The sequence below is a fragment of the Giraffa tippelskirchi genome, chromosome 4, assembly GCF_054371585.1.
Source record: "Giraffa tippelskirchi isolate mGirTip1 chromosome 4, T2T-mGirTip1v1.2.pri, whole genome shotgun sequence".
In the NCBI taxonomy this organism is placed as follows: domain Eukaryota; kingdom Metazoa; phylum Chordata; class Mammalia; order Artiodactyla; family Giraffidae; genus Giraffa; species Giraffa tippelskirchi.
Window position 1 is genome coordinate 22,937,924 of NC_137278.1, and position 26,664 is coordinate 22,964,587.

General features: G+C 39.8%; 1 protein-coding gene across 9 annotated transcripts in view; it reads right to left on the minus strand.

Moving 5' to 3' along the window:
- The window catches only part of NBAS (NBAS subunit of NRZ tethering complex), a 325,229-nt gene that overhangs the window by 236,348 nt on the left and 62,217 nt on the right, over window positions 1–26,664 (minus strand). For all 9 annotated transcript variants that reach the window (XM_081595917.1, XM_081595916.1, XM_081595914.1 and 6 more), the window contains 6 exons: window positions 26,456–26,524; window positions 19,851–19,979; window positions 8,505–8,568; window positions 4,596–4,789; window positions 2,203–2,460; window positions 1,369–1,494 (listed from right to left, as the gene is read on the minus strand). In XM_081595917.1, coding sequence (XP_081452043.1) covers window positions 1,369–1,494; window positions 2,203–2,460; window positions 4,596–4,789; window positions 8,505–8,568; window positions 19,851–19,979; window positions 26,456–26,524 — 840 coding nt within the window. The remainder of the gene's footprint in view (window positions 1–1,368; window positions 1,495–2,202; window positions 2,461–4,595; window positions 4,790–8,504; window positions 8,569–19,850; window positions 19,980–26,455; window positions 26,525–26,664) is intronic.

The window sequence follows — 26,664 nt, forward strand, 5'->3', positions numbered from 1 at the left end:
TATCTTCCTGTTTGGTTTAAAGCATCAACTTCTTACATATAACTTTTTCAGATTGTTGTCATTTTTAATTACTCATGTACATGAATTTTTAGGGAAAACAATTACCATGAAAATTTCCCAACATTTCTTAGAATATATCTAAATGTAAACATATTTTCCTTTCCAAATGAGAAGTCACAATCTGCTAAAAATGGGAATGAGTTCAATAAGGGACCAAGGATCCAAATTAACAAGCTACATAGTAACTGTAACTGTGGTAACATGATGGTAAGGAGGATACAGTTGTAGAATTTAAGCAAAAAGGGGGTATTGACAAGACTGATATATCAGTTATCTATTTTTTGCCTCTCAGCTTCAAAAGCATTCTTCAAAGCTAGCTAAGAGATAAATAGCATCTCCCATTTGGGGCCGACATGATACTAAGCTTTGTCAACAGGGGGCGCTGCAGGGGGCGGGCCCTGCAGAGGAAGAACCTCTGGTCTCCAGCGCAGATGTGTGCTGGTTCTTCTAGCTCCTGTGTCTGGGTAGCCGGCAGTGCTGGCAGGGACCATCTTGTGATGCTTTCTGCCCCGTTCCTCTTTCAGGGGACAACTTCCCACTTAGTGTCGACTGTACTCCCATGGAGAGACTCCTCCCCGGTGAACCTCCCAGACACCTGAATGGGAAGCTTCCTAAACTAGGCTTGCCTGCACTCCAGTGGGAATTTTTTTCTTTTCAGTCCTAGCCATGCCTAGTCCAAGCCTATCTACCAGCCTTCTTGCTAGTGGGGGCATTTCCTACTTACCAGTCTCCAGCTGACCACCACCTCCCCTCTGAGTTTTCTACCTCCTTGGAAACATTCCCTTCAGCCCCAGGTTATTACTTAAGAGTTCTCTTTGCCCTCATACACTTAATCTCCGTTACCAGAAAATAATTCTCTGTATTAAAACTGTCTCTCTTCAAATTCCTGTATGGTTCCTGACTCTTGACAGGACCCTGACTCATGGCAGTGAACTGAGATGACTGAGGTGGATGAAGGGAAAGGGTTAGGCCAAGACCAGGTACTTGGCTGGTTTATCAGGGAATATTCGCTCACAGGTCTTTGGTAACAACCATCCAGCTGCAGAGCCAACAGAATCTGAAAACAAGATAATTTTTCCAGGTTGAATAAAACACTTCACAAAGAAAAGTGAAACATACTCCAATATGAAGCCCTACAGCCACAAGATATTCTGTTAAGTATGAACCTTACCTTCTCCAGGGGATCTTCCCAACCCAGGGATTGATTGAAGCCAGTTCTCCCGTATTGCAGGCAGATTCTTTACCATCTAAGCCACCAGGGGAAGGACTATGACTCTTAAAACATGTTATCAAACTATGTAAACATACCAAGTAATTCTGAATTGAAGCAATGTTGACCGCTGACTTCCTCCACTGCCTCTGGTATACTAGGTCAGTGTCCAGGCCGTAGGTCTGAGCCAGGGACAGGGCTTCCTCATACTCTTCACTTTCGATCTTTGGACAAGGAAATGGAACAGGAATGTGAGGTTACTGAGCTGTCGCAGTGTCGCTATGATGGCAGAATGAATGGCGATAGTGGAGGTCACGCACTCCTAACCACCCCCACGTGCCCTGTGGCACCAGAAGCTCACAAACATGACGAGGGGAAGAGAGATCAAGTATCTATTTAAGGGCTTTATCAGAAAAATGAGAAACAGAGGTAAAGTGGCCGTGCTTACAGAGTAAAACAGTAAAACCAGGACAAACAGGGCGACAGACCAAGTCCTTTGCCAGGACTCCTCCCCTGACGCGGCAGCACAGACATGTGGAGTACTTGGTGCTGATCGAATCTGCTTCCCAGGCAAGCCCCCGACTACAAATCCAGCCTGCAAGTTCTTCCCTCCTCAGCTGCAGTCTGAGCAGACAGCTGTGCTCGGTACAGAGGAGGTGAGAGCCAAAGGCCACACGAAGCAGCGTGAAAACCTGGGCGGAGTCACCAAGGGGACAATGGTCCAGGTGAGCTCACCTCCCATCCACTGCTCTTGTGTGACCGCTCAGGCACAAAGAGTAGCGGCATTTTCAGCTTTATCATACTGACATTTGCAACATATCAATGACAAAACAATCCCTCTTTCGATTTCTTCCTTTATTAAAAAAATAGTGTTGTTCTCAACAGAATCAAAACTGAAGCTATGACCATGCACAGTAACAGGACACCCTCACCTTCCTCTGGTAGAGCTCCTCTGGGGTCGTGGACCTCAGGCTCACTAGGCGGTAGTTTTTAGTAATGGTTCGCGGGCGTTTCCGGGGTGGTGCGAACCGTTCCATCTCCGTCACTAAGTACAGGCCCTGTTTGATATAGCCAAAGTAGCGAGTCTTGGCAGAGATTTCCTGATCAGAATCCGAATCCTCTTCTCCTTCGTCATCTTCTCCAGCCCTCGTCTCCAAACGAGATCGTTTGGGGGCAAGTTTAATCTCACACTGAATTGAAAAAGGAGATGTTAAAGGAACAGTGAGGCACTAAAGACAAGATTTTAGAACTAACAGAAAAAGCATTTTAATTCTACTCTGGTTTGATGCATTACATCAGCGGTGTGATTAAGACGAAGCATGGAATTCAAAAGAACCCAACAACAAACTCTATATATATCAACAACTCCAAAAATATGCACCAAGTCACTGGTTCCAAATCTCTAAAACTAAAGCTTGCTTTAATAATAGGTTATTAATATGCTCTGGTACAATATATGCTTGGTAATTATTTAAGGGAAATAAAGGAGTTGAGAATGTTAATTTCTTTCCTTTTGATATTTTTGTACCTGCTGTGAAAAGATGATGTGTTTCAATCCATTTAGCAAATGAACATGAAGGTATTTATTTTCTCTACCAAGAATAGCTACCCCCACCCTGCTTATTTAACTTATATGCAGAGTACATCATGAGAAACGCTGGGCTGGAGGAAGCACAAGCTGGAATCAAGATTGCCAGGAGAAATATCAATAACCTCAGATTAGCAGATGACACCACTCTTATGGCAGAAAGTGAAGAAGAACTAAAGAGTCTCTTGATGAAAGTGAAAGTGGAGAGTGAAAAAGTTGGCTTAAAGCTCAACATTCAGAAAACTAAGATCATGGCATCTGGTTCCATCACTTCATGGCAGATAGATGGGGAAACAGTGGAAACAGTGGCTGACTTTATTTTTCTGGGCTCCAAAATCACTGCAGATGGTGACTGCAGCCATGAAATTAAAAGACGATTACTCCTTGGAAAGAAAGCTATGACCAACCTAGATAGCATATTAAAAAGCAGTGACATTACTTTGCCAGCAAAGGTCTGTCTAGTCAAGGCTATGGTTTTTCCAGTGGTTATGTATGGATTTGAGAGTTGGACTATAAAGAAAGCTGAGCGCCAAAGAATTGATGCTTTTGAACTGTGGTGTTGGAGAAGACTCTTGAGGGTCCCTTGGACTGCAAGGAGATCCAACCAGTCCATCCTAAAGGAGATCAGTCCTGGGTGTTCATTGGAAGGACTGATGTTGAAGCTGAAACTCCCAATACTTTGGCCACCTGATGCGAAGAGCTGACTCACTGGGAAAGACCCTGATGCTGGGAAAGATTGAGGGCAGGAGGAGAAGGGGATGACAGAGGATGGGATGGCTGGATGGCATCATTGACTCGATGGACATGGGTTTGGGTGGACTCAAGGAGTTGGTGATGGACAGGGAGGCCTGGCATTCAGCGGTTCATGGGGTCGCAAAGAGTTGGACACGACTGAGCAACTGAACTGAACTACCCAACTTTTAAACAATGTCTGAAGCTGCACAAAGTTGAGTCTGAAGGCTGCCTGATAAAGATAACTTTCATTCTAAACTTAACAGAGTTGACTTTGATTTTAAAACATGATTTTCTTTAAAGAACATCTTTAGACTCAGTACCAAACTTATGGGTAAAAAAAAATTGTCAAATTGCATTGAAGTGAAAACTATTGAAGGTCATTAACTTGGAAATAAGAATTTTAAATGACCAAAACATAACTTTAAAATACTACACTCATTTCAAATTTTTTTGACATAATAAACAAGTTTTCTAACAGAAGAACCAAAAGTTTTAAGTTGCCATATTTCAGAGAAATAGCTTCAAGACTGTATTTCTTTGGTAGTACTATTATTTATGTTTTTAAATAGCTAATCTAGGGGGAAAAGTCTATTATGTCCATTAGGGAAAAGTGCTTTATAGAAAACAAAATGACTAAAAATGTTTTTCTTTCTTATACAAATGCAATTTTAAACTGACTAAACAATAGATTTTTTTATACTGCACTCAAGCTCTGACTCCAATAACAAACTTTTGGTTTTAAAAGATAAGATTAAGTAATGGGATAATAAAAATTAAAAATCAGACATTTAAATTTCTGGTGTAATACACAGTAGTAGTGAGTAGGGTTAGTCACTCAGTCGTGTCTGACTCTTTGCAATCCCGTAGACTGTAGCCTGCCAGGCTTCTCTGTCCATGTGATTCTCCAGGCAAGAATACCGGAGTGGGTTGCCATGCCCTTCTCCAGAGGATCTTCCCAAGTACTCTCAAACACACTCGTTGCTTTAAAAAGGAAAGAATTACCTCCAAACTTAAAAATCCCCCATCATGGGTAGCAGTGACTTGAGGCGATGGTTCAAACCATTCACATGATTTTCCCAGTAAATTCTTCAAAGTTTTCACTGATGAAACAGTCAAAGCACCAGAGCAGCGAGCCAAAATCACTGCGCTGTCCGCCCACCAATTGACATCTATCAGTGGGTAAAAGGACTCCTTATCTAATGGGGGAAAAGTAAATGAACAGAAATGCATCCATCAATGTGGGTTACATACAACACACTTAGTCCAATAATCAATTTTAAAAACATATTTGAGCCCTAAAGGTATGAAAAATAATAAGAATAAAATGTAAGTCGTCACTCAGATTTTGACTCAAATTTAAGACTGCTGTTTAGTCTCTAAGTCGTGTCCAACCCTTTTGTGACCCCCATGAACTGTAGCCCACCAGGCTCCTCTGTCCATGGGATTTTCCAGGCAAGAATACTGGTGTGGTTACCATTTCCTCCTCCAGGGGAATCTTCTCAATCCAGGGATCAAACCCACATCTCCTGCATTACAGCAGATTCTTTACCACTGAGCCACCGGGGAAGTTCAAGTATAAGATACAAAGTGGTAATTTATTTAACAAAAATCTGAATGCCAGTGATTTGCCAAAGTCCAAAGTTCTAGGGATGAGGAGGTAAATATATTAAGGTCTTTCTGCTCAAAAAATGAAAAATATTCAGAGACATGTCACCATTTTCAACATGTAAAAGATAGGTGTGTACTGATAAATGGCAGGTTTAAGGAAGGACGCCGACCTTCCTCTGGAGCAGGTCTTAAGATCTTCATGTGAGAGGTGCCCTCTCTACACCTGGAGGAAAGGTGCATCCTTATCTCCAAAGACAGAGGGAAGCCAAACAGACAGACAAGCTTCTAAGTCTCTCCCAGTTGACTATCCTGAACTCAGACCCTGTGTCCTGTCAAGGTTTTCCACAACTTCCCACTCTTCATCCAACCTAGTATAACACTGGTCAGGTTTAACCTCCTCAGGTCTTCATTTCCTTGTGAAGGCGCCCATGTCCCTAAAACATAGTAAGTAAAGGTGCATGCTTTTTTCCTTATTAATTGGTTCTTTGTTAGTCCAATTTACTGGATCTTAGTTGATTTCAGAATCTAGTAGAGTAGAAGGAAAAAGAATTTTTTCTCCCCTACATTTGCAACTGGAGCTTCCCAGGTGGCACTAGTGGTAAAGTATCTGCTTGCCAATGCAGGAGACACAGGAGACGTGGGTTCAATCCCTGGGTCGGGAAGATCCCCTGAAGAAGTACACATCAACCCACTCCAGTATTCATGCCTGGAAAATTCCATGGACAAAGGAGCCGGGTGGGCTATAGTCTATGGGGCCTGCAAAGAGTCAGACACGACTGAGCGACTGAGCACACACACCAGCAACTAATCAGAAAGAGGAAAATACATTCAAGACCAGTAAAGAAATGGGTGGGGTGGGGGAAGATAAAAATGAATTGTGGTTCACCAAACTGAGGCATTCAAAAGGAAACAGCATGATATTTATTCTAATTTCATTGCCCTTTTCATACCTTACTTGTTCTACTAACAATCTGATGAGGTTTAAAGGTAATACATAAAACAGTAAACCATAAACTTTAAAATATATGTAAACATTTGAGCAAAACAGGTTAGTGGAATTCCCTGGTGGCCCAGTGCCTTCACTGCCCTGGCCTGGGTTTGATCTCTGGTCGGGGAACGAAGATCCCAGAAGTCGTGAAGTATGGCCAAGCAAAAAATAAAATAGGAAATTAACTCTATTAGAATAACCCATTATTTTAATTAAAAAACAAAGACTACAATAACTCAACATCTTCTTCCTATTTAAGCCTAAAGCAATCTATGTATACAAGGAATTCCAAGCAAACATGAAAATCAATGTTCCTCAGCTTAGAGGGGGATGAAAAAGAACAAATCATTTAAATATGTTGTCAACCTTCTGCTTTGACAAATTATTTTCTCAGAAATGTTTTTCTAAATGAGTATTTTGGATGATTATTTTAACAAAAGTGAATATATGAACATGACAGATGATATAAATGAATCAATACTTTTAAGCTATTTAAATGTAATTAGAAGCATAATTTAATAAAGATTTTGAAGCCTGGTAACTATGATCCATTTTATAGGAGACACTAAAAAATTCAGAAGTACTGAACTAGGGGAGTTTCACCGGAAAAAAGAAAGAACTGATTAGTCAAAGTCTTAATTTTTAAATTTGTTTTTAGTTTTCATCTACCAATTAAATAATCACTACTGCTTCTAATTAACTGTAACTAATGCAGGTTTTATTTATTTATAAAAGTGATACATGCTCATTACTAAAAATAATAATAATAATAATTTAGACATGGGAAATGTATGAAAAAAAAATCCCTCCAATCTCTCACTACTTACTACCTACCACACGCTCAGCCCAGCTCCAGCGGTAACTGCTCAGTTTCCCCTTTGAGAAATTCCTTTCTGCAATCTCCTGCACGCTCATTTACAAAGGACCACTCGTATGACCTGTGAACATGCCGTCTGCATGCTGGCTTGAGGCTGGAGAGCCATGCTGCCTGACACAGCTCTGACGTGGCCTTGGGAAAACTCGAAATATTAACACCTGGGCAGCAGAAAGTTGGATCTGTTGCCTTGTCCCCATTCTACAAAATCTGAATGTTCCCTCCAAAGTGAAGCAGAATTATCTAGAGACTTTTATATGCAGGGTGGCAGAGTATGCCACCACAAAATATGCCACTTTGGCGTAAGGATTATTTGGGGCTGGAGGCAAGGAAGAAGAAGCAGATGCAAGAAAAGCTCTTTGTCCCCTATTTGCCTAAAAGTTGGACATAAATTTTGGTTTTCCTGGTGGTTCAGTGGTAAAGAATCCGCCTGCCAATGCAGGAGACGTGGGTTCAGTTCCTGGGTCTGGAAGATCCACTGAAGGAGGAAATGGCAACCCACCTCAGTATTCTTGCCTGGAAAATCCCATGGACGGAGGAGTCTGGCAGGCTACAGCCCAAGGGGTCACAGTGGGACACAACTTCACAACTAAACACCAACAACAAAGGACATAAATGTACAAAGTTGTTCTCTTCACTCTCTGCCAGGAGGAACAAGAATTCATGACTGGAGACAAATGTCAACTCTTATGAGGCCAGAGACAGCACCAAAGGAATCTACATCACAAACTAGTGCTTATATCTCATTACTTTCCCCACATATTTGCCACTCCTAGAAACTCCAGTCTACAGCCATACCACCCTGAACGCTCCCAATCTCTTCTGATCTTGGAAGCTAAACAGGGTCAGGCCTGGTTAGTACATTGGAAGTACTGATGTTGAAGCTGAAACTCCAATACTTTGGCCACCTGATGCAAAGGACTGACTCATTGGAAAAGACCCTCATGCTGGGAAAGATTGAAGGCAGGAGGAGAAGGGGACGACAGAGGATGAGATGGCTGGATGACATCACCGACTTGGAGGACATGAGTTTGAACAAGCTCTAGGAGTTGGTGATAAACAGGGAAGTGCTGCAGTCCATGGGGTTGCAAAGAGTCGGACACGACTGAGCAACTGAACTGAGAAATCCCAACTACTTTTCCTTTGTCTTGACACTTCTCTAGAAACTGACTGTTTCTTGATGCTATATAAGACCAATTTCTAATCAACCCTCTGAGTTACTCCATGTATCAACTCAAAGTACACACTAACAAACTTCTGCTTATTTCTCTTATTAATCTATCTTTTGTCAACCCCCTTTTATAAGGCCCCATCCAGAGAACCTAAGGTAGTAGAAAGAAAAAAAGAGTTTTCATTCCCCTACATATGCTTTATCATATGTACCTTTACTAAAGATGAAGAGTCTTTTAAGGTTTTAATTATCATACATCATACAACTCACCTTTGATTTTTTTTCTCTTCTCAGTAGAGAGTCTCCAATCAGGATTAAGGTCATCATAGCCTGGCTGAATTTGAAACACAGGCACATAAATTCTTTGTTCAACAAGGTAAGAAAATTATAAGAACATCATCAAGAACTTTGGACTGTTTTAACAGAAAACAGAAATTCTGCTTTCCTTTGATCTTAGTGACACCTAGTTGAAATATATTTCCAAGATCTTGAAGAGCAATTGTTCACACACTGAAGATGTGCATATGCAAGTACTGTGACTCAATTTAATGAAGAAAATAGCATAAGAACAATGACAGCGGAATATAATTCATACAAATGAAAGGAGAATACACTAACAATTCTGTGCGTGCGCACACACACACACACACACACACACGCGCGCGCGTACTGGGAGGAGAACAGCTAATGCTGTTGTGAATAAAACACTGGCCTGGATATACATGCTACCCTGCTCATAACCTGAGCAACCCTTCAGGCCTCAGCTCCCACAGCTCTGAGGTTGGACCCCACAATTTTCGTGTCAACCCCACTGATAACTTTCTATGACTGAATTAAATCAAAAAAATATATATATATAACCAGGCAATCCTCAAATTCAATACATGCATTGTCTAATCTCATGGCAACACAATGTCATGCCCACTTTTGTGAACGTCAGGACACATCACCATCTCTCAAACATCACAAAACAACCAAGATTAAGCCACTGCCTGACATTTCCCAGGCCCGCTGTTAATTCCATAACCTCCAGAATCACAATGTGGGTGGGGGAAACAACAAAATATCAGCTGGGGGTTATCTGAAATCCTAAGCCTAAAAAAAATGAGGCTGTACTTACGTCAATATGTGCTTTTTCATCTAATGCAAGAGAATAAGCATGTATGCTTTATTACCAAATTATCAGTGGCTAACACGTTACAGTATTAAAACTGGTATTTTTTTCCACAGCCTGAGAGTACTTTCTGCTCTCCACTACTACAAGTCACTATGAGTGGTCCCTGAGAACAGAAGATATAATTCTTTATCAGAAAAAAAAAAAAAAGTTGCCATACAAGGCTATTTATATACTAGGGAAGAAATGGATTGTCCTAGCTCACTTAATTAAAAAAAAAGATTAAGTTTCAAAGAATTAAAATAAGGTATGTACTAAAGAAAATAATCAACTAAATTAAGATCATATCTGACCATTTATAAGGCACCTTAGAAACTTTCAATGCCTCCAAATTGGCAGCGGCACCTACACCACAGTATAGGTACCCACCAGCATCTGTTCACGTGATGCCATGGGAGCCTCCCACTTACACTCTGGAGGACCAAGGGCAGTGTGGAGCAACACTTCAAAACTTTAAGCCCCACAAATAACAATTATGATTCAGCTTTGGGTGAATCTAAAGATGTACAGATTACAGAGAAATTTAATAAGAACTCTTGTGAGAAAAGAAGTCATCTCATTGGCAGAAGTATTTACAGAACTCAAAGAATTTTTGAATTCTTTCAGAATTCAGAGACGAGCCAGAGGACCGTGAATGAGCAGTACTAGAGTCAACAAGAGCCAAGCTCCACACTCTGGGACCAGGCTGTTCCATGGAGAGTGTTTAAATAACAGGTGTCTCATCTTGTGAAACCCATGCTAAAACCAAGGTGAAGATCTCTTCCTGTGCCTCCAGGTCTCTGTCTGTGGTCCTTGTACTCCCACCATCTCTCAGGGCCCACCTGTCACAGCAGCTAAATGCTGAATGAGAGAATGGACTCATCAATCTTTTGGATGGCTGAGTTCTAACTAGGATGGCTAAGCTATAGAAAAATTAAGTTGGCATAGTACAAATATTCCCACACTTCCTCAAAAGTATGGTTTCTTCTGATATTTAGCCAATGAACACTGTGTGCTTACACTGTGAAAGAAAAGAAAAAATCAGACATTACAGGCTCCATATTCAAGGATATAAGTAAGAAATGGGTATAAATAACTATAACCCAAGGTCATATTTGGTAACTGCCCCAAAAAAGACCTACAGATAAGAGTGCTAGGGGTCCTCAGAGGATGAAGAGATGATTTTGGATACAGGCTTGAGGAAGATGAGGGCTTCCCAGGTGGTGCAAGGGTAAAGAATCCACCTGCCACTGTGGGAGAGGCAAGATACAGGTTCAGTCCCCAGGTTGGGAAGATCCCCTGGAGAAGCGAATGGCAACCCACTTCAGTATTCTTGCCTGTAAAATTCCATGGACAAAGGAGCCTGGTGGACTACAGTCCGTGGGGGGAGGGTGGGTGGCAGGAGTTTGCCAAGAGTCAGACACAACTGAGCACACAAACGTACATTGAGAAAGATGAAGGGAGTTCAAGAGGAACAAAGAAAACCTGATGATGCTATATACGTGTCTAGCTGGGTAAAACTTGGATGTGGAAAATGGACAGAGGACGACACTGCAGTCAGAGAACACAGCATGCACAGAGGACACAGGTTGGGAAATACCAGCCTTATTCAGTAAAAAAAAAAAAAAAAAGAAAAGAAAAGATCAAAGTACAAGATGACAGGGCATCATATTCTAATTCTACACATTCTTTTTGTTTGGGGGGTTTGTGGGGAGAAGAAGATTAATGAGATCACTTTTTCATTGAGCTGAAACGAACATAACATAAAATTAACCACTTTTAAACAAATAATTCAGTGCTATTTAGTACATTCACAGTGTTCTGCCACCTCCATCTAGTTCCAAAACCTTTTTATCGCTTCAAAATAAAACTGCTTAGTCATTGCACCTTTACTTCCCTTTTCCCTTCTCCCCAGCCATCAACAAGATACCCTCTGATTCTGCGGATTTACCTATTCTGGATATTTTGTACAAATGGGTTCAAACAATAGGTAACCTTGTGTGTCTGGCTTCTTTCACTTATCATAATGTTCTCGAGATTGACCTAAGATGTCACATGGATAGGTAGTTCATTCCTTTTACATGGCTGCATAACATTCTATCACAAGTATATACCACAGTCTGTTTGTTCATCCTTCTATTAATAGACATTTGGTTTGTTTCCAGCTTGCAGCTGCTGTGAACATGTATGCAAATATACTGTGTCTGAGTACCTGTTTTAAATTCTTTGGGGTATATATCTAACTGTATCTTTATCTTAGGAGTACATAGCAATTCAGTCTACATGTCTGAATTAAGCATTCAACTTTACAATATGTGGGAATTTGATACAATTATCTGTACAATATACTTAAGAAAAAAGAGCAAACAAAATCCTAAACTTAACTCTGCCTCAGGCAGAGGTGACCTGCCAGACCATCACCCTGATGGCTTGTCCCTCACTGTTTTCTAAGCTGACATTCCCACTGCTCCCCTCGTACTATTCAAACTGGCCCAAACTTACCACCCTACAACCCCAAGGACTCTATCTGTGAGAACCATTGCCTGGCTCTGCTTTACAGAATCTGATACAAACTCTGGAGGCTGTTGTTTTGAGGACAGGATCACCAAGGTCCCAAAATCTCTATGAAAGTACAGAGTTGGTACTCACTCCCAGTACCGCGTTGATATATTCTGAGAAGCAACCTCCATATCACTCTTCCCTGTATGACATGCTTCCATACGTCTGAAAACAGCCTAGGAGGATGCCCCAAAAATACAGTAATGGATTTTGTACAGAAAGGCTATTACGTCCAACGCATTAGGCTTAAATCTATCTTCTCAGATTTAAGGATTTTATTTGTTGACTTCTTTTTTAATGGCTAGAAGCTAAACATAACAAATACCTTGTCATCAATAGCAGGAAAGTAACCTTTAAATGCTTATTCATTCCACAAACATTTATCAGTATTTAATACACCAAGCCCTTTGTTAGATCTCAGGAAAGAAATGTGTGTTCAGTGCCTCTTCTCAAAGAACTGACAGTCTAGTGAGGCTATGAAAACAACTGCAGATTAGATCCTGATTAATCACAAGAACTGTCATCTTCCCACCTATCCTTCACTAATTCATCCCCTTCACAAAATTACTCCAGCACCTACTATGTGTCAAAGAGAAAATAAAATTAAACGGAAACGGTAAGTCTTGTGCCTACTACATCTAAGGAAGCACAAACAAGCAAGTAATAAAACTTCTTCAGAGAAAAATTAAAGCCAAAAATGAGACGTAAATATATAAACATAACATATGGGAAATGTTTGACATGAAAATCACTTTGGCAATTTTACTATATATTCCAAACATGAACAAAACTTAATACAGATTTCTAGCCAGATGGATTTTCATATTTACAATGAAAGCCAAAGTATTTAATCAACTGAAAACTGGATAGAAGTAAGTCAGAATAGACACTTCCAAACTATCTTCAATCATTAGATTTTACAGAGAAAACACTCATTCAAACAAAGCATAGTATTATGGAAACTAATAAAGTAGAGTATTGCTTGAAGAAAGGCCCAGACAAGCTGAATTCACAATTTGGTAAAAGACTAAGTCCGTATTGGGCAACAGAAACATCAATTTTTTTCTTGGGCAACGTTCAAGGTCAAGTTGTAAACTGACTATACACTACATGGGCTTCCCAGGTGGCGCCAAAGGTAAAGAACCCGCCTGCCAATGTGAGAGACATAAGAGATACGGGTTCAACCCCTGAGTCAGGAAGATTCCCCTGAAGGAAAGCATGGAACCCCCTCTAGTATTCTTGGCTGGAGAATCCCCCATGGACAGAGGAGCCTGGAGGGCTACAGTCCGTGGAGTCACAAAGAGTGAGAGTCGAACTTGAAGCAACTTGGCACGCATATACTCTAAATACATATTTAAGATTGTTCGATGTGGACCATTTTTAAAGTCTTCATTGAACTTGTTACAATACTGCTTCTATTTTATGTTTTGGTTTTTTGGCTGTGGGTTCTTAGATCCCCAACCAGGAATTGAACCCACCACCCCCTGTACTGGAAGGTGAAGTCTTAAGTCCCTATATACTATATACACTATTTAGTATATAAGGCCTTATATATTATAGTATACATTGGCCACCTGATGCAAAGAAATGACTCATTGGAAAAGACCCTGATGCTGGGAAAGACTGAAGGCAAGAGAAGGGGATGACAGAGGATGAGATGGTTGGATGGCATCACCAATTCGTCAGACATGAGTTTGAGCAAGCTCCGGGAGTTGGTGATGGACAGGGAGGCCTGGCGTGCTGCAGTCCATGGAGTCACAAAGAGTCAGACGTGACTGAGTGACTGAACTGGAACTAACACATGTATAAGTGTATATATGGTACTTATATATAAGTCTATAGTATTTATAAGTATCGGAGAAGGCAATTGCACCCCACTCCAGTACTCTTGCCTGGAAAATATATGTTTTAGTATACTATAAGGGAACAGCATACTATAGTCTTATACTTTAGTATAAGTTCCCATATACTATATACACTAAGTCCCCATACATAATAAGCACCATCTGAAACTAATTGGCTGTCCATTTGTTTCCCAGAGAAGCCACAAAGAAATCCAAAGCCTGCCCAAACCTGACCCAAGGTCACTCGATTATTGCTGGACAAATGAAAAAAGAGCAGCTGTTGGAAGTGTCTTTCAGTTGTTTAAAGGGTTTTTCAATATTTTCAGCCAGGGATGAATATACAAAATGACACCATATATTTGGTAAGTGACAATATGAAAAAGTCAAAGAGTGCAAGTATTACTAGCTCAGTCATGGCAAATTCTTTGCGACCCCATGGACTGCAGCCTGCCAGGCTCTTCGGTCCATGGAAATCCCCAGGCAAGAATACTGGAATGGGCACCCATTCCTTTCTCCAAGGGATCTTCCCAATCCAGGGATTGAACCTGGGTCTCCTACATTGCAGGCAGATTCTTTACTGTCTGAGCCACCAGGGAAGTGACACTATACCTCTTGGTTATTAGTATTTTCACATTCCCAGTTATCTTTACATAATGAAGCGCACAACTCCAGGTGCCATTCATATAAATCACATGAGTTGTCTCTCCTTGTTTTCCATTAACATCTTAGCTAGTACCCAACTTCCCCACTTACAGTCAGGATTTCTACATGTAAATGCTATAAGAAGCATCTCGGGACGGGGGGGCGAAGGCTTGACCTATGAAGGCAGAGGACCTGAGTCAAAATGGAACTCTGATTCTAACATTTAGCAATCTAAATTAACTTTCTTCAGCACTATTCCCATCTATTAAAATAAGGTAAAAGCATGTTCTGATTAATAAGATTGTTTGTGAAGTAAACAAGAGATAAAATTGCTGTTGATAGCCAAGCGTTACTATGCAAACACCATTTACTCCCAACAATCCCCCCCAACACCACCAATGGAAGCAAAACACTAACACATTATTTTCTTAATTTGTTAATAATTTCCCTTGCAAGACTATGAATGTCCTAAGGGCAAGGGACTGTGATTTATTACATTTTCTACTCTAGAACTCAGTACAGATTTAAATACTTGAACTTTATTACTTTATGATAATATTATACGTAACAACCTACTCTATACAGCACTGTTACATTGAAGTTTTATTACATTTACTCGACTGCACTATTTGACTTTTTTTACTTAGGTATAGCTTATGTACAATATTACATTAAGTTACAGGTGTATAACACAGTGATTCAAAATTTTTATGGGTTATACTCCATTTATAGTTATTATAAAATATTGGCTATATTTCCTGTGCTGTACAATATATTCTTGTAGCTTATTTTATACATAATTTGTACCCCTTAATCCCCTACCCATATCTTTCTGCTCCCCTCTTCCCTCTCTCTACTGGTAACCACTAGTTTGTTCTCTGTTATCTGACTAGTACACTAGACTTTAGTGACTCTCTCCATACATTCAAGTCTAAATCTAAAATGTCCAATACCCAATGCGATTAATCCCCCAGATACAGGTGAAAGACTCAAATATAGTATGATTGTTCTAAATGGTTTTGTTGAACAGTTAACACCCTCACCTCATGTCACCACATCAGAAGTACTATAGATATCCATCATAAAGTTAAGGGTTTATCAGTGAGAGACTTCCTCCATTACTCATTCTAATATCTGGTACACACTAACTATTAACAGTTCAAGAGTTCAACATATCTGAGAAGGCTGAAGAAATTTCTATTAAGTTCACTGAGAAAAAGAATTTGTCTCTTTTCTTTTAAAGATCAAATAAATAAAGCCTGATAAAAAGCTTAACCAATAGGGTTTTTCCCACCTTTTTTAAAATATATTTATTTTTTCACATGGTCATGGAAAGAGCAAGGACATCAGAGCCAGAGAGCCATGAAATCAAATCTCAGGTCTACTGCTTACTTGCTGAAAAACCCTAAGGCAAAATAAGTGCTCAGTAAATAGAGGTTACTATTTAATATAATCAGAGTTAATTTTATAAAAGCTACAAGACTATTGCATACCTGCACCTCAATCCTACTGAGTTCTGTAAACCTGACACACTTATTTCAGAATGCTCTGTAAAAATGCTGAAGCCTCATAGCAGCTTGTTTATTGACAGAATGAAGTTTCAGAAAGCAAAACAGAAAGAGGTTAGACAAAAATAGCGAGCAGGAGAGGAGGGTTCGGGGAGCAGGTGTAAACAGCATAATGACCAGACCAGAAAAGATGACAGGTAAATGGAAAAGCCTGTACAGTATTCCAACCATAACCTCAGAATGGATAAGGTTAAATGCCCTCCCTGTTCTCAACTCTGGACAATAATTTATTGTGAGGCTAGCACTGGCAGGGGTCTCAGAGGGCAGATTCAGTCCTGCTCAGCTAGAGTCTTTCCAGGTGCTGAGCAGCAGCAGTCATGGGAGGCGCTGGTAGCCCCCAGCCTGCAAGGGGCTGCACTCTGGAATGAGGATGAGCTGAGCAGCAGTAAGAATGGCATCAAAAGTGGGATGAGGTCCAGGGACATCACTAAGCCATGGACCTCTCAGCAAAGGACTCCATTACCTGAAAAATGTCCCTGGTGATGGCAACTAGGGTCAGTGGTTTTCAGTTTTGTGAGTCCTAAATCCTCTTTCTTCCAGTTTACTCAGGCATTCAAAGGAGATCATTTATACCAAGCAAATAAAAAGAAAGTGATACATAAGCCCCCAAAATGTGTAAATTATAGTACAAGGTACAACTAGCTTGAGGAGCTGTATCATCATACAATCTTGTCTGAAGGCTCTATGAGGAACTCTGAATCAGAGCTACAGGGGTGAGGTGGAAACTCAGAGGTACAACACAAAAACCGGGCTTCAGCAATTCCTGAAGAACTGCCTTCTAAACTCTTGGGATATTTCTATTCAAAAGACTCTCCCTAAGACAATAACATTTTTGGCCTGAACTCGCCCCTCCCATGGATCCCTGTGGCCATTTCTGAAGTCCCTTCGTTTCTTTTCACATTACTTTTCTGATGACCTAGTCCAAACCACTGAGATACCTAAATTTACTCATTCCTGAGTTAAGATTCTTAAATAATTTTTGTGTTTTTAAGAGACTCATTATAAAAAATTAATGAATAATATTCATGAGATGAAATATAATAAATTACAATGAAATTGATTGACAAATAAGAATTAAAATGTCTAACCAGTTAAACGGAGAAGGCAATGGCATCCCACTCCAGTACTCTTGCCTGGAAACTCCCATGGACGGAGGAGCCTGGTGGGCTGCAGCCCATGGGGTCGCTAAGAGTCGGACACGACTGAGCGACTTCACTTTCACTTTTCCCTTTCATGCACTGGAGAAGGAAATGGCAGCCCACTCCAGTATTCTTGCCTGGAGAATCCCAGGGACGGCGGAGCCTGGTGGGCTACCGTCTATGGGGTCGCACAGAGTTGGACACGACTGAAGCGACTTACCAGCAGCAGCTACTGCTGCTGCTGCTGCTAAGTCGCTTCAGTCGTGTCCGACTGCTGCTGCTAAGTCGCTTCAGTCGTGTCCGACTGCTGCTGCTAAGTCGCTTCAGTCGTGTCCGACTGCTGCTGCTAAGTCGCTTCAGTCGTGTCCGACTGCTGCTGCTAAGTCGCTTCAGTCGTGTCCGACTGCTGCTGCTAAGTCGCTTCAGTCGTGTCCGACTGCTGCTGCTAAGTCGCTTCAGTCGTGTCCGACTGCTGCTGCTAAGTCGCTTCAGTCGTGTCCGACTCTGTGCGACCCCATAGACGGCAGCCCACCAGGCTCCGCCGTCCCTGGGATTCTCCAGGCAAGAATACTGGAGTGGGCTGCCATTTCCTTCTCCAGTGCATGAAAGGGAAAAGTGAAAGTGAAGTCGCTCAGTCGTGTCCGACTCTTAGCGACCCCATGGGCTGCAGCCCACCAGGCTCCTCCGTCCATGGGATTTTCCAGGCAAGAGTACTGGAGTGGGATGCCATTGCCTTCTCCGACCAGCAGCAGCAGCAGCAACCAGTTAAAAATTCAAATGTGTGCCAATAAAGACTACAACAGATGCAACTGATCTTTGCAAGCAAAAATAAAAAGTATCCAGAATTTCAAAAAAAAAGAGCATACTAATGAATTTTTTTTAAATAGTGCTTATTCAATATGTATGACATTCCAGGATACTCAAAAGATGAAATATGAAGTGTGCTTCAGAACTCAATCAATGTTTCTATTATAAACGATTCTAATAATCAGTGTTCTCCTTTAAAGAAAAAGTTTGCCCAAGTGTAAAATTTCCCACGTAAAATAGAACATCAGGGTCTACTCCAATAATGAAAGGTAAATATTTCATCACTGTACATTGATAACCATGAAAAATGCATGGTACCTTCTGGATCAATTATCTGATGAGCCCAGCTGAACACATTAAACAAAGTTGTGAGAACTGATCCCCTTCACTTTTAGAGAGAAGACAGAAGTCAACTTAGCTCTCATTTCACAAGAGACAGACAGAATGTCCCTGTATTTGGTAACTGAGGTTGAAAACTGAGGAAGATCTCTTCTATTTAGAGCAAATTTAGATCCAGTAAGTGAGACTGGCTGAGATGCGGGGATCAAATTAAATTCAACACGATGAGGAATTAGGGAGGGAAAAGAATCTTCCTAAAATGTTTCTAAGAGAAAAAAACAGCAAAAACAAAGTCTGTGAAAGAGTACGAAAATGTAGAGGCCCTTTCTCTTTTCCTCTAGTCTGAGAAATACAAAATGCTGTTTGCTCATTAAGAATTCTTTTAATGGTGCATTCTGATGAAACAAAATTCAAAAGAATGCTAATAGAAAGACCTTGATCCATTGATATCTTTCAGGGAATATGTTCCTATCCAGAATCACAAAACTACCACCAAAGCCGATAGGCGGATACTCCTTTAGGAAAGGGGCATGCAGATACAAGGGAAGGAGAATCAACACTCACAGTGCTGACATACAAAATGATCCTCAGAGGATTAAACCATTTATAACATAAGCTTCGTCCACCTGAAAGGATTTTTCTTAAATCTTCATTCTATCACAACACATGGCATTAGATGAGCAGACCTCACCTGCCCATGGCTGATTTTAGATTACAATAGATGTCGATTGTATCTCTTCCTAAACAACTCAATTGTTTACCTCTCAAACCCTGTCCGGAGAAGGCAATGGCACCCCACTCCAGTACTCTTGCCTGGAAAATCCCATGGACGGAGGAGCCTGGTAGGCTACAGTCCATGGGGTCACTAAGAGTCGGATACGACTGAGCGACTTCACTTTCACTTTTCCCTTTCATGCACTGGAGAAGGAAATGACAACCCACTCCAGTATTCTTGCCTGGAGAATCCCAGGGACGGCGGAGCCTGGTGGGCTGCCGTCTATGGGGTCGCACAGAGTCGGACACGACTAAAGCGACTTAGCAGCAGCAGCAAACCCTGTCATTTCCAGACACTAAAAAACTGAACAGTTCTATCTTTCTCTGTATCTTTTCTAACTGCCTTAGGAGTAAAGAGAACATCTGCCACCTGAAGGAAGCCCAGGATTACTGGAACTGCAAGATCTGGAAAGAAAGGTAACTCTGTTGAAGAAAATGAGCTTTTGAATCTTTGATATTAGCTAACTTTTGCTGAAAAATTAACATCTCCATTCTGTATTTGGGGAATGAGGAGGCAAAGGACATGCAGAGTTCAGTGGACAGAGGACACTCGGGATACAGTATCCTGCTCTACAGATCAGTATCAGCAAGGAGTCCTACTCTGTTCCTCATTTGTCCTGCTACTGTGATAATAGCATTTTAAACAAAGGACAGCTTAGGAATTATCAGAATAAATAGCTGTGAGCCACATTTTAAATAAACATAAAATATCACAAAAATGAAATCTGTATTGTCAGTACTCACCCTCATGTGAGAATCATTCTAGGAATAATCATAATCGAGAGACACACCTGCTCGTTTTGAGCCCACTCCCCTTGCTGCTTCAGAGACGGGATGGCCCAGATGCTTAGCTTTCCTGAGAAGTGAATGGCCGCAAGGAGGGTCCCATCTGGAGAGAGGCTCATCTTGAAGATCCCATCCTAGACAACAATTATATCACAGTAACGTCAGAGCAAGGGACTTGTAGGCAATAGAAATAACTTCCAGAAATTAATAACATTCTTCAGGGTGGCCTTGTAGTAAGCGACCTCGTGTAACTAAGGACTCGGACAGCTTCATAACATTATAAATGTGCTCCAGAAAATAAAAAAACAAGACTCCTGCCCAAAGGTGTTTTTTCAATCTCCTTTATAGTGTTATGATTTGCATATAACGTAAAATCCAAATAAGTGAACGTTATAAAAATATTCCTTTATATCACACATAGATTACTATGAGTTCTCAGTATCTTATGGGTTGATGTTGACAAAATTATGCGTTTCTTGAATTTCGTAATTTGTACAAGATTCTATATGAACACAACACCTGGAATATTCTACACCATGAACAAGCCACAAATTCATGCTGTGAATGAGAAGCAGAGGAAGAGATGGAGGGGGAAAGGGTTCAAAGGGAATAAAAAATAGACTAGAGGAAAATTCACTCCTTAATTTAAGAAACACTTTAGATGGGTCAGATTTTCCAGATCTGCTGGCAAATTATTCAATTTAAGGAATCTAAGTGTTGCCACAAAACAGAGACACCTTGTAAAATACTGACTTTACATGGCCAATCCTGGGCTACACAGAGGAAGCCTAGTTCTTCCTTGTTCTACTTGTCCACATAATCTCAGTCCTTGACCATGAGGACACCAGGTTTGCTCAGTTGCCACAAGAGAAACCATCCCCAGCAGAGATGTTACCTACTGAACAACTACAACAGAACTGGAAGAACTGAAGAAACACTAACTGAAGACCTATTTCCCATTCAAGCATTTATTAAGAACAGCCTCTAAGGTAGTCTCCCTACAAAAAATAAAACAGACCAGAAAATGGCAGTCCACAATCATATTTCTCCTGAACATTTAGAAAAGCTGGCAATATAGGGCCCAAAGGGCATAATCAGCTGGAACTAGGTAGTATTTACTCTCTTAGAAGGGTCATGAGCTTTCCAGTTAGCCAAAACCCCCATTATTTTCTATTATGGCCCCAAGATTAAGGTTGAAAGCTGCAGGACTGAAAAGTAACGATGACTATACCAAAAAAAAAAAAAACCCAACAGAATTTACAACGGACTTGACTCACCATTATTATCTACCTGGCCTTTGCAGACAGAGTTTAAGTCCTTGGGTCTAAAACAACTAGGCACACAGGCCATCAAAAACAAGGAGAGCAATTTCTGGAAGTGAGGAACATTGCTGGATGAGTGAATAGACAAGATTAGCATACTCTAATCTCCTCACTGAGGACTAAAATCACTTTAATGGGATATAACAGATCTATTCCAGAATGTCATAATTAAATGTAAGGGATTAAAATCCAAATGCTTGAGAAGGAGAAGCAACAAAAGCAAAAGCACATCAAGCAAAAATCTGCATATACCACATCTCTTCCTCTCTGATGGAGATGGAACAATGAATAGAAGATGAACGTGAAAGTGAAGTCACTCAGTCGTGTCCAACTCTGAGATCCCATGGACTGTAGCCCACCAGGCTCCTCCATTCATGGGATTTTCCAGGCAAGAATACTGGAATAGGTTGCCATTTCCTTGTCTAGGGGAATTCCTCCCAATCCAGGGATTGAACCTGGGTCTCCCGCACTGGAGGCAGACTCTTTACCGTCTGAGCCACCAGGGAAGCCCCAACAAGTAGAAGATGAAGGACCTGGCATCTTCCTCTCACAACTCTATGTCAACTAGCTCCGTGGTTCTGCAGAAGACGGGCTCTGAAGCACTGATATGTGTTAATGAAAAGAACTTTCCACCCATGCTTCAGAGTTGACAGATGAAGAAACTGAAGACATGAAATGTGACAACACTTGCCCAGGATCATCATTCTGTATAAACAGCGGGACCTGAACCGCACTGGAGTCTCCCCTCCCCCTCCACGCGCCCTGAGGGCACCACGATCTCTGCCCTCACCTGGGCCACAGCCTTTCTAATACTGACAGGCATGCTCAGCAGTAGAAATTACCATCAAGTACACTTTATTGCTTCAGCACCTGAACAATTAGTCACGTGCTAATTGTGCTCTGTGTGGTAACATGCAGGAACTCCATTAAACAACTCCACTAAAAGTGCTTTGAGGGAGGGAGGTGGGCGGGGGGTTCAGGATGGGGAACACATGTACACTCATGGCTGATGCATGTCAATGTATGGCAAAAACTCCTATAATATTGTAAAGTAATTAGCCTCCAATTAAAATAAATAAATTTTTTTTTAAAAAAGTGCTTTGAAAGCAAGTAGCCAGTGGGGACATTTCAGTGAATATATTTATTGCTTAAGTGTGCAGGAAAGATGGAAGGGAGGGAGGGATGAAAACAAAAGGATGTTTCACATATTTGTTCATTATTTCCCTGGTCATAATGCTGCTGTTAAATTATTCACATTATTCAGTGTACATTTTTTGGCTTAGTTTTTTTTTTTTTGGTGTGTGTATGTGTGTTTTTATAAACTTCCTTTTTTTCTGGATGCCCTTAGTTTCCTTTGATGCCACGACAGCCACACTGCAAAAGTACCATGCCCTTCCATAAGCATTTTGTTGCAGAAATTTGCACTCACACACACAAAAGCTGAAACTGCAGTATAATAAATACCCATGGGCCCAACAACCATCTTAAACAAACATATCAACATTTCAAGCTTGTCTCACGTGTCATTCCCCCATCACCACAATGCCATCGGGGACTTCTGTCCCCTGGAGGATTTTAAAGCAAATCTCAGGCATTACACACATACACATTAAATGTTCTTTTCTTTCAAGTCCAAAGTTATCTGTTTAACTTCCATAAACATGTACAGTAAGAAGACATGGTTATTAGTAGGAACTGAATTGTAGCCAGCCAAAGATAGATAAGTCACCTATATTACTTTAGAAACACGGTGATTTCCTTCTAAAGTATAAACTCTGCTTTTTATTTGTAGAAAGTTTTCTGGAGTATCTACAGCATGCAGGGTATTTCTGGACCAGAAAATAATTTATTATCCTGTCAGTAACTGCAACACAAGATGTAAAGCCACAATTAGGAAACCCATGCTGAATTCTGTGAGCAGAGTGAGCAGTACTCAGAAACCTGAGTAGAGTCTGCAGTATTCAGAAATGAGAAAGTCTGTTAGTTGGCAAGGAAGAGAATTCAGGAGTGTGTGCTTTGGAAATAGGAGGAAATGGCTTTTCAACCAACTGTACACCACAACAAACGTTAACCTCAAACATTCAAACCCCACCCATTGTATTAAGGTATCTCAGGTTATGTGAATAACAATTTTGTTCTCTTCTCCTCCATCTAAATTAAGTAGCGGTAAAAGCAACAAAATTTAGATATAACTAATTTTCACTTTGGTTAAAATATATCGGTGAATTTCTTTCACATTCCTCAACTATGAATGCCACTTTCATTTTAATCATCATTTCAACAGCTGGAATGTTGGTCAAGAATATGTAACTTAGCAGGGAAAAGCAGAAAGCTCCAAGATGAGTAACAAGGGTGCCCACTCTTGTCACTTTTATCCAACGTGGTATAAAAAAAGTCCTAGCCAGAGCAATTAGGCAAGAAAAAGAATTAAAAGTCATAGAATTCAGAAAAGAAGTAAAACTGGCTCAGTTTGTAGATCACATGATATTATATACAGAAAACCCTAAAGACTACCAAAAACTTGTTAGAATAAATAAATTCATAAAATTGCAGGATACAGAAATCAACATACAATTTCTATACAGTAAGAGCAAACTATCAGTAAGAGAAATTAAGAAAACAATCGCATTAACATCAAAAACAGTAAAATATTTAGTAATAAATTTAAACAAGGAAGTGAGAGACATATACACTGAAAGCCATAAAACATTAATGAAAGAAACTGAAAAAGGCACAAATTAAAGAAATTCCATGTTCATGGACTGGAAATATTACTATTGTTAAAATGTCCATACTACCCAAAGTGATCTATAGATTCAATGCAATCTCTGTCAAAATTAGAAAGGCATTATTTACAGAAATAGAACAAATAATCCTGAAATTTGTATGGTACCACAAAAGACCCAAGGAGTCAAAATAATCCTGAGAAAGAAGAACAAAACTAGAGGCATCATACATCCAGGTTTAGACTACATTGCAAATAGTAATTAAACACATATGAAACTGGCATAAAAACAGAGACACAGGGCAATGGATAGAAGAGAGAGGCCAGAACTAAACTCAGGCATATATGGTCCATTCATTTACAACAAAGGAGCCAAGAATACACAATGGGGAAAACAGTCTCATCAGTATATGATACTGGAAAAACTGGACAGCCACATGCAAAAGGAAGAAAGCACATCCCTATTTTATATATAAATTAATATATAAAGAATTAATTATATTAATCTTTATTCTTCAACATGGAATATTATTCATCTTTTTTAAAGGAAGGAAATCCCGTCATTTGCAAAAAAACATGAATGAGACTGGACAGCATTTTGCTAAGTGAAATAAGCCAGATTAAAAAAAAGACAAACACTATGTTGTATCACTTATACACAGAATCTATAAAGAAAATCGTAAGTCAAAATCATAAATACAGTGAATAGAATAGTGTTTGCCTACCAGGGGCTGGAGACTGGAGGAAAGGCAGAGGTTGTAGAGCTGTATAATCTTTCAGTTATAAGATGAATAAAGTCTGAGGACCTAATGTATGACACTGATAACTACAGGTGATAACACTGTATTGTATAATTGAAATTTGTTGAGGGTAGGATTTAAGTGTAAGAGACACAAAAAGTAAATATGTGAAGTGATACATGTATTAATTAAGTCAGTGGCAGAAAATCTTCTCACAATGTATATGTGCCTGTATCAAATCATCAATTTAACTATCTTACAATTTCATTTGTCAATTATCTCTCAATAAAGGTGAGGAAAAGAAAAACAGTGACTATCACTTACCACCTGCTTCAGTTTACTCCATGAGGTTTTAACTTCAAAAGGTGGTCTAGCAAACTAATTACTTGGTAAGTGAGAATCACTGGGTAGAAGCATCGCAAGAGGATTTACAAAGACATTTTTGCACAGTAAACTGTCTTCTTACATTAGTAATTCATTTATGGCCCCTTTAATTAACTTCACTGTCAATCCTCCTATTTACCCCTCCCCATCTTAAATTGCTCCCTAAAATTCTTTAAAAGATATTTTCCTCTTACTTCACCGATTCTTTTGTGTAGCAATGTGATACTAACAAAACACTACTGAAATAAAGTGAGCATTATTTTAACTTCTACTTCTCACTTACATTATTAAATCATTAGTTCAAATGTCCATTTGATCTTGTGTTAATGAAAAACACTAATTAAGGTCTTCTACAACTTGCAGCAATATTTGGAGTAGGAACTGTGTCTTCTCTCAAACGCTGCAAAAAAACTTTTCAACTGTCCATTCTAAGAGACTTTTTTCAATGTTAAATATCAGATCTTTGTATGAAGACTAAATTGTCTCACTTTCTTCAGCTGTTTATCATGTATACAGAGCAATCAAAAACAAGTGATTTCCAATTTTATTATACCTTTCAAATGGACAAGCTATATTCAAATCAAAGGACTGAATTTCAGCACATGCATTCAAAATGTTCTAAATTATTACATACACTTAAAGAAAAAAAAACACTCAGCTCAATAAAAGGTGAACTGGTAAGCACTGCTCTTCCAACACTCAACATTTATTGAATATTACATATTCAGTAATACATAGTACATGCCAGGCACTGTTTTATACTCTGAGGAACCTGTAGTGTACAAAACAAACATAAATCCCTGCCCTCTATGGAGTTCAGTAGACAGTTGAACCCACTGTAGTTTAGAAGTCTGACTCAAAAAAGTAATGCTCTCTTGAACTAATATGGTCACAGAAAGAACAACAGAGGCAACGCAGTAAATTAGAAAGAATAAAGTACATGGCAGAGGCCAAGGCATTTAGTCTTTCATATAGTTCTTCATCTGCAAGATAAAGACAAACTCCATGAAATGGCAAAAGAGAATGCTAACTGGAAAACTGTAAAAATGTAAGGGAAGGGATATTTTAAAATCAACGAATAAAAAGTATATGTTATGCACAAGCATACAAAATTCCCAAGTAAGATAAAATAAGAAGATTCAAAGATATATAATGCTTCCAGGAAACGTCTTTGGGCTATATTCCCAGACCCAAGAGGACTAGGTTCATTCTTGAAATTTTCTTTTAATTTTCCTTATTGAGATAAGAATGACATACATAGTAAAATACACAAATCTTCAGTGAACAGCTTCATGAATCCTTATTAATGCATACACTCACATAGTTTATAATTAAGAGCAAATTCAGGTGAACATCTATCATGTTCAAGGTTCACTCAACTTTGTCCTTAAGTGGACTTTGGTGAAAATGGTTTCTAAGGTTAATCCAATCTGCATTACCTGTTCTTGTCCCTGGCGACTGTAAAACTTGCCACTTAACATCCTTAATAATCCCAGCGTCTTTGGTACCTACAAAATAAACACACATCATACAATTAAAGATCAATGGAACACTTCCTCATGGTATAAAGTCCTTTCATCATGCAATGAAAACTAGAGCATATCTAGTATTTTAAGAAATGTTAAGAAAATCAATAAATATCAGAAAT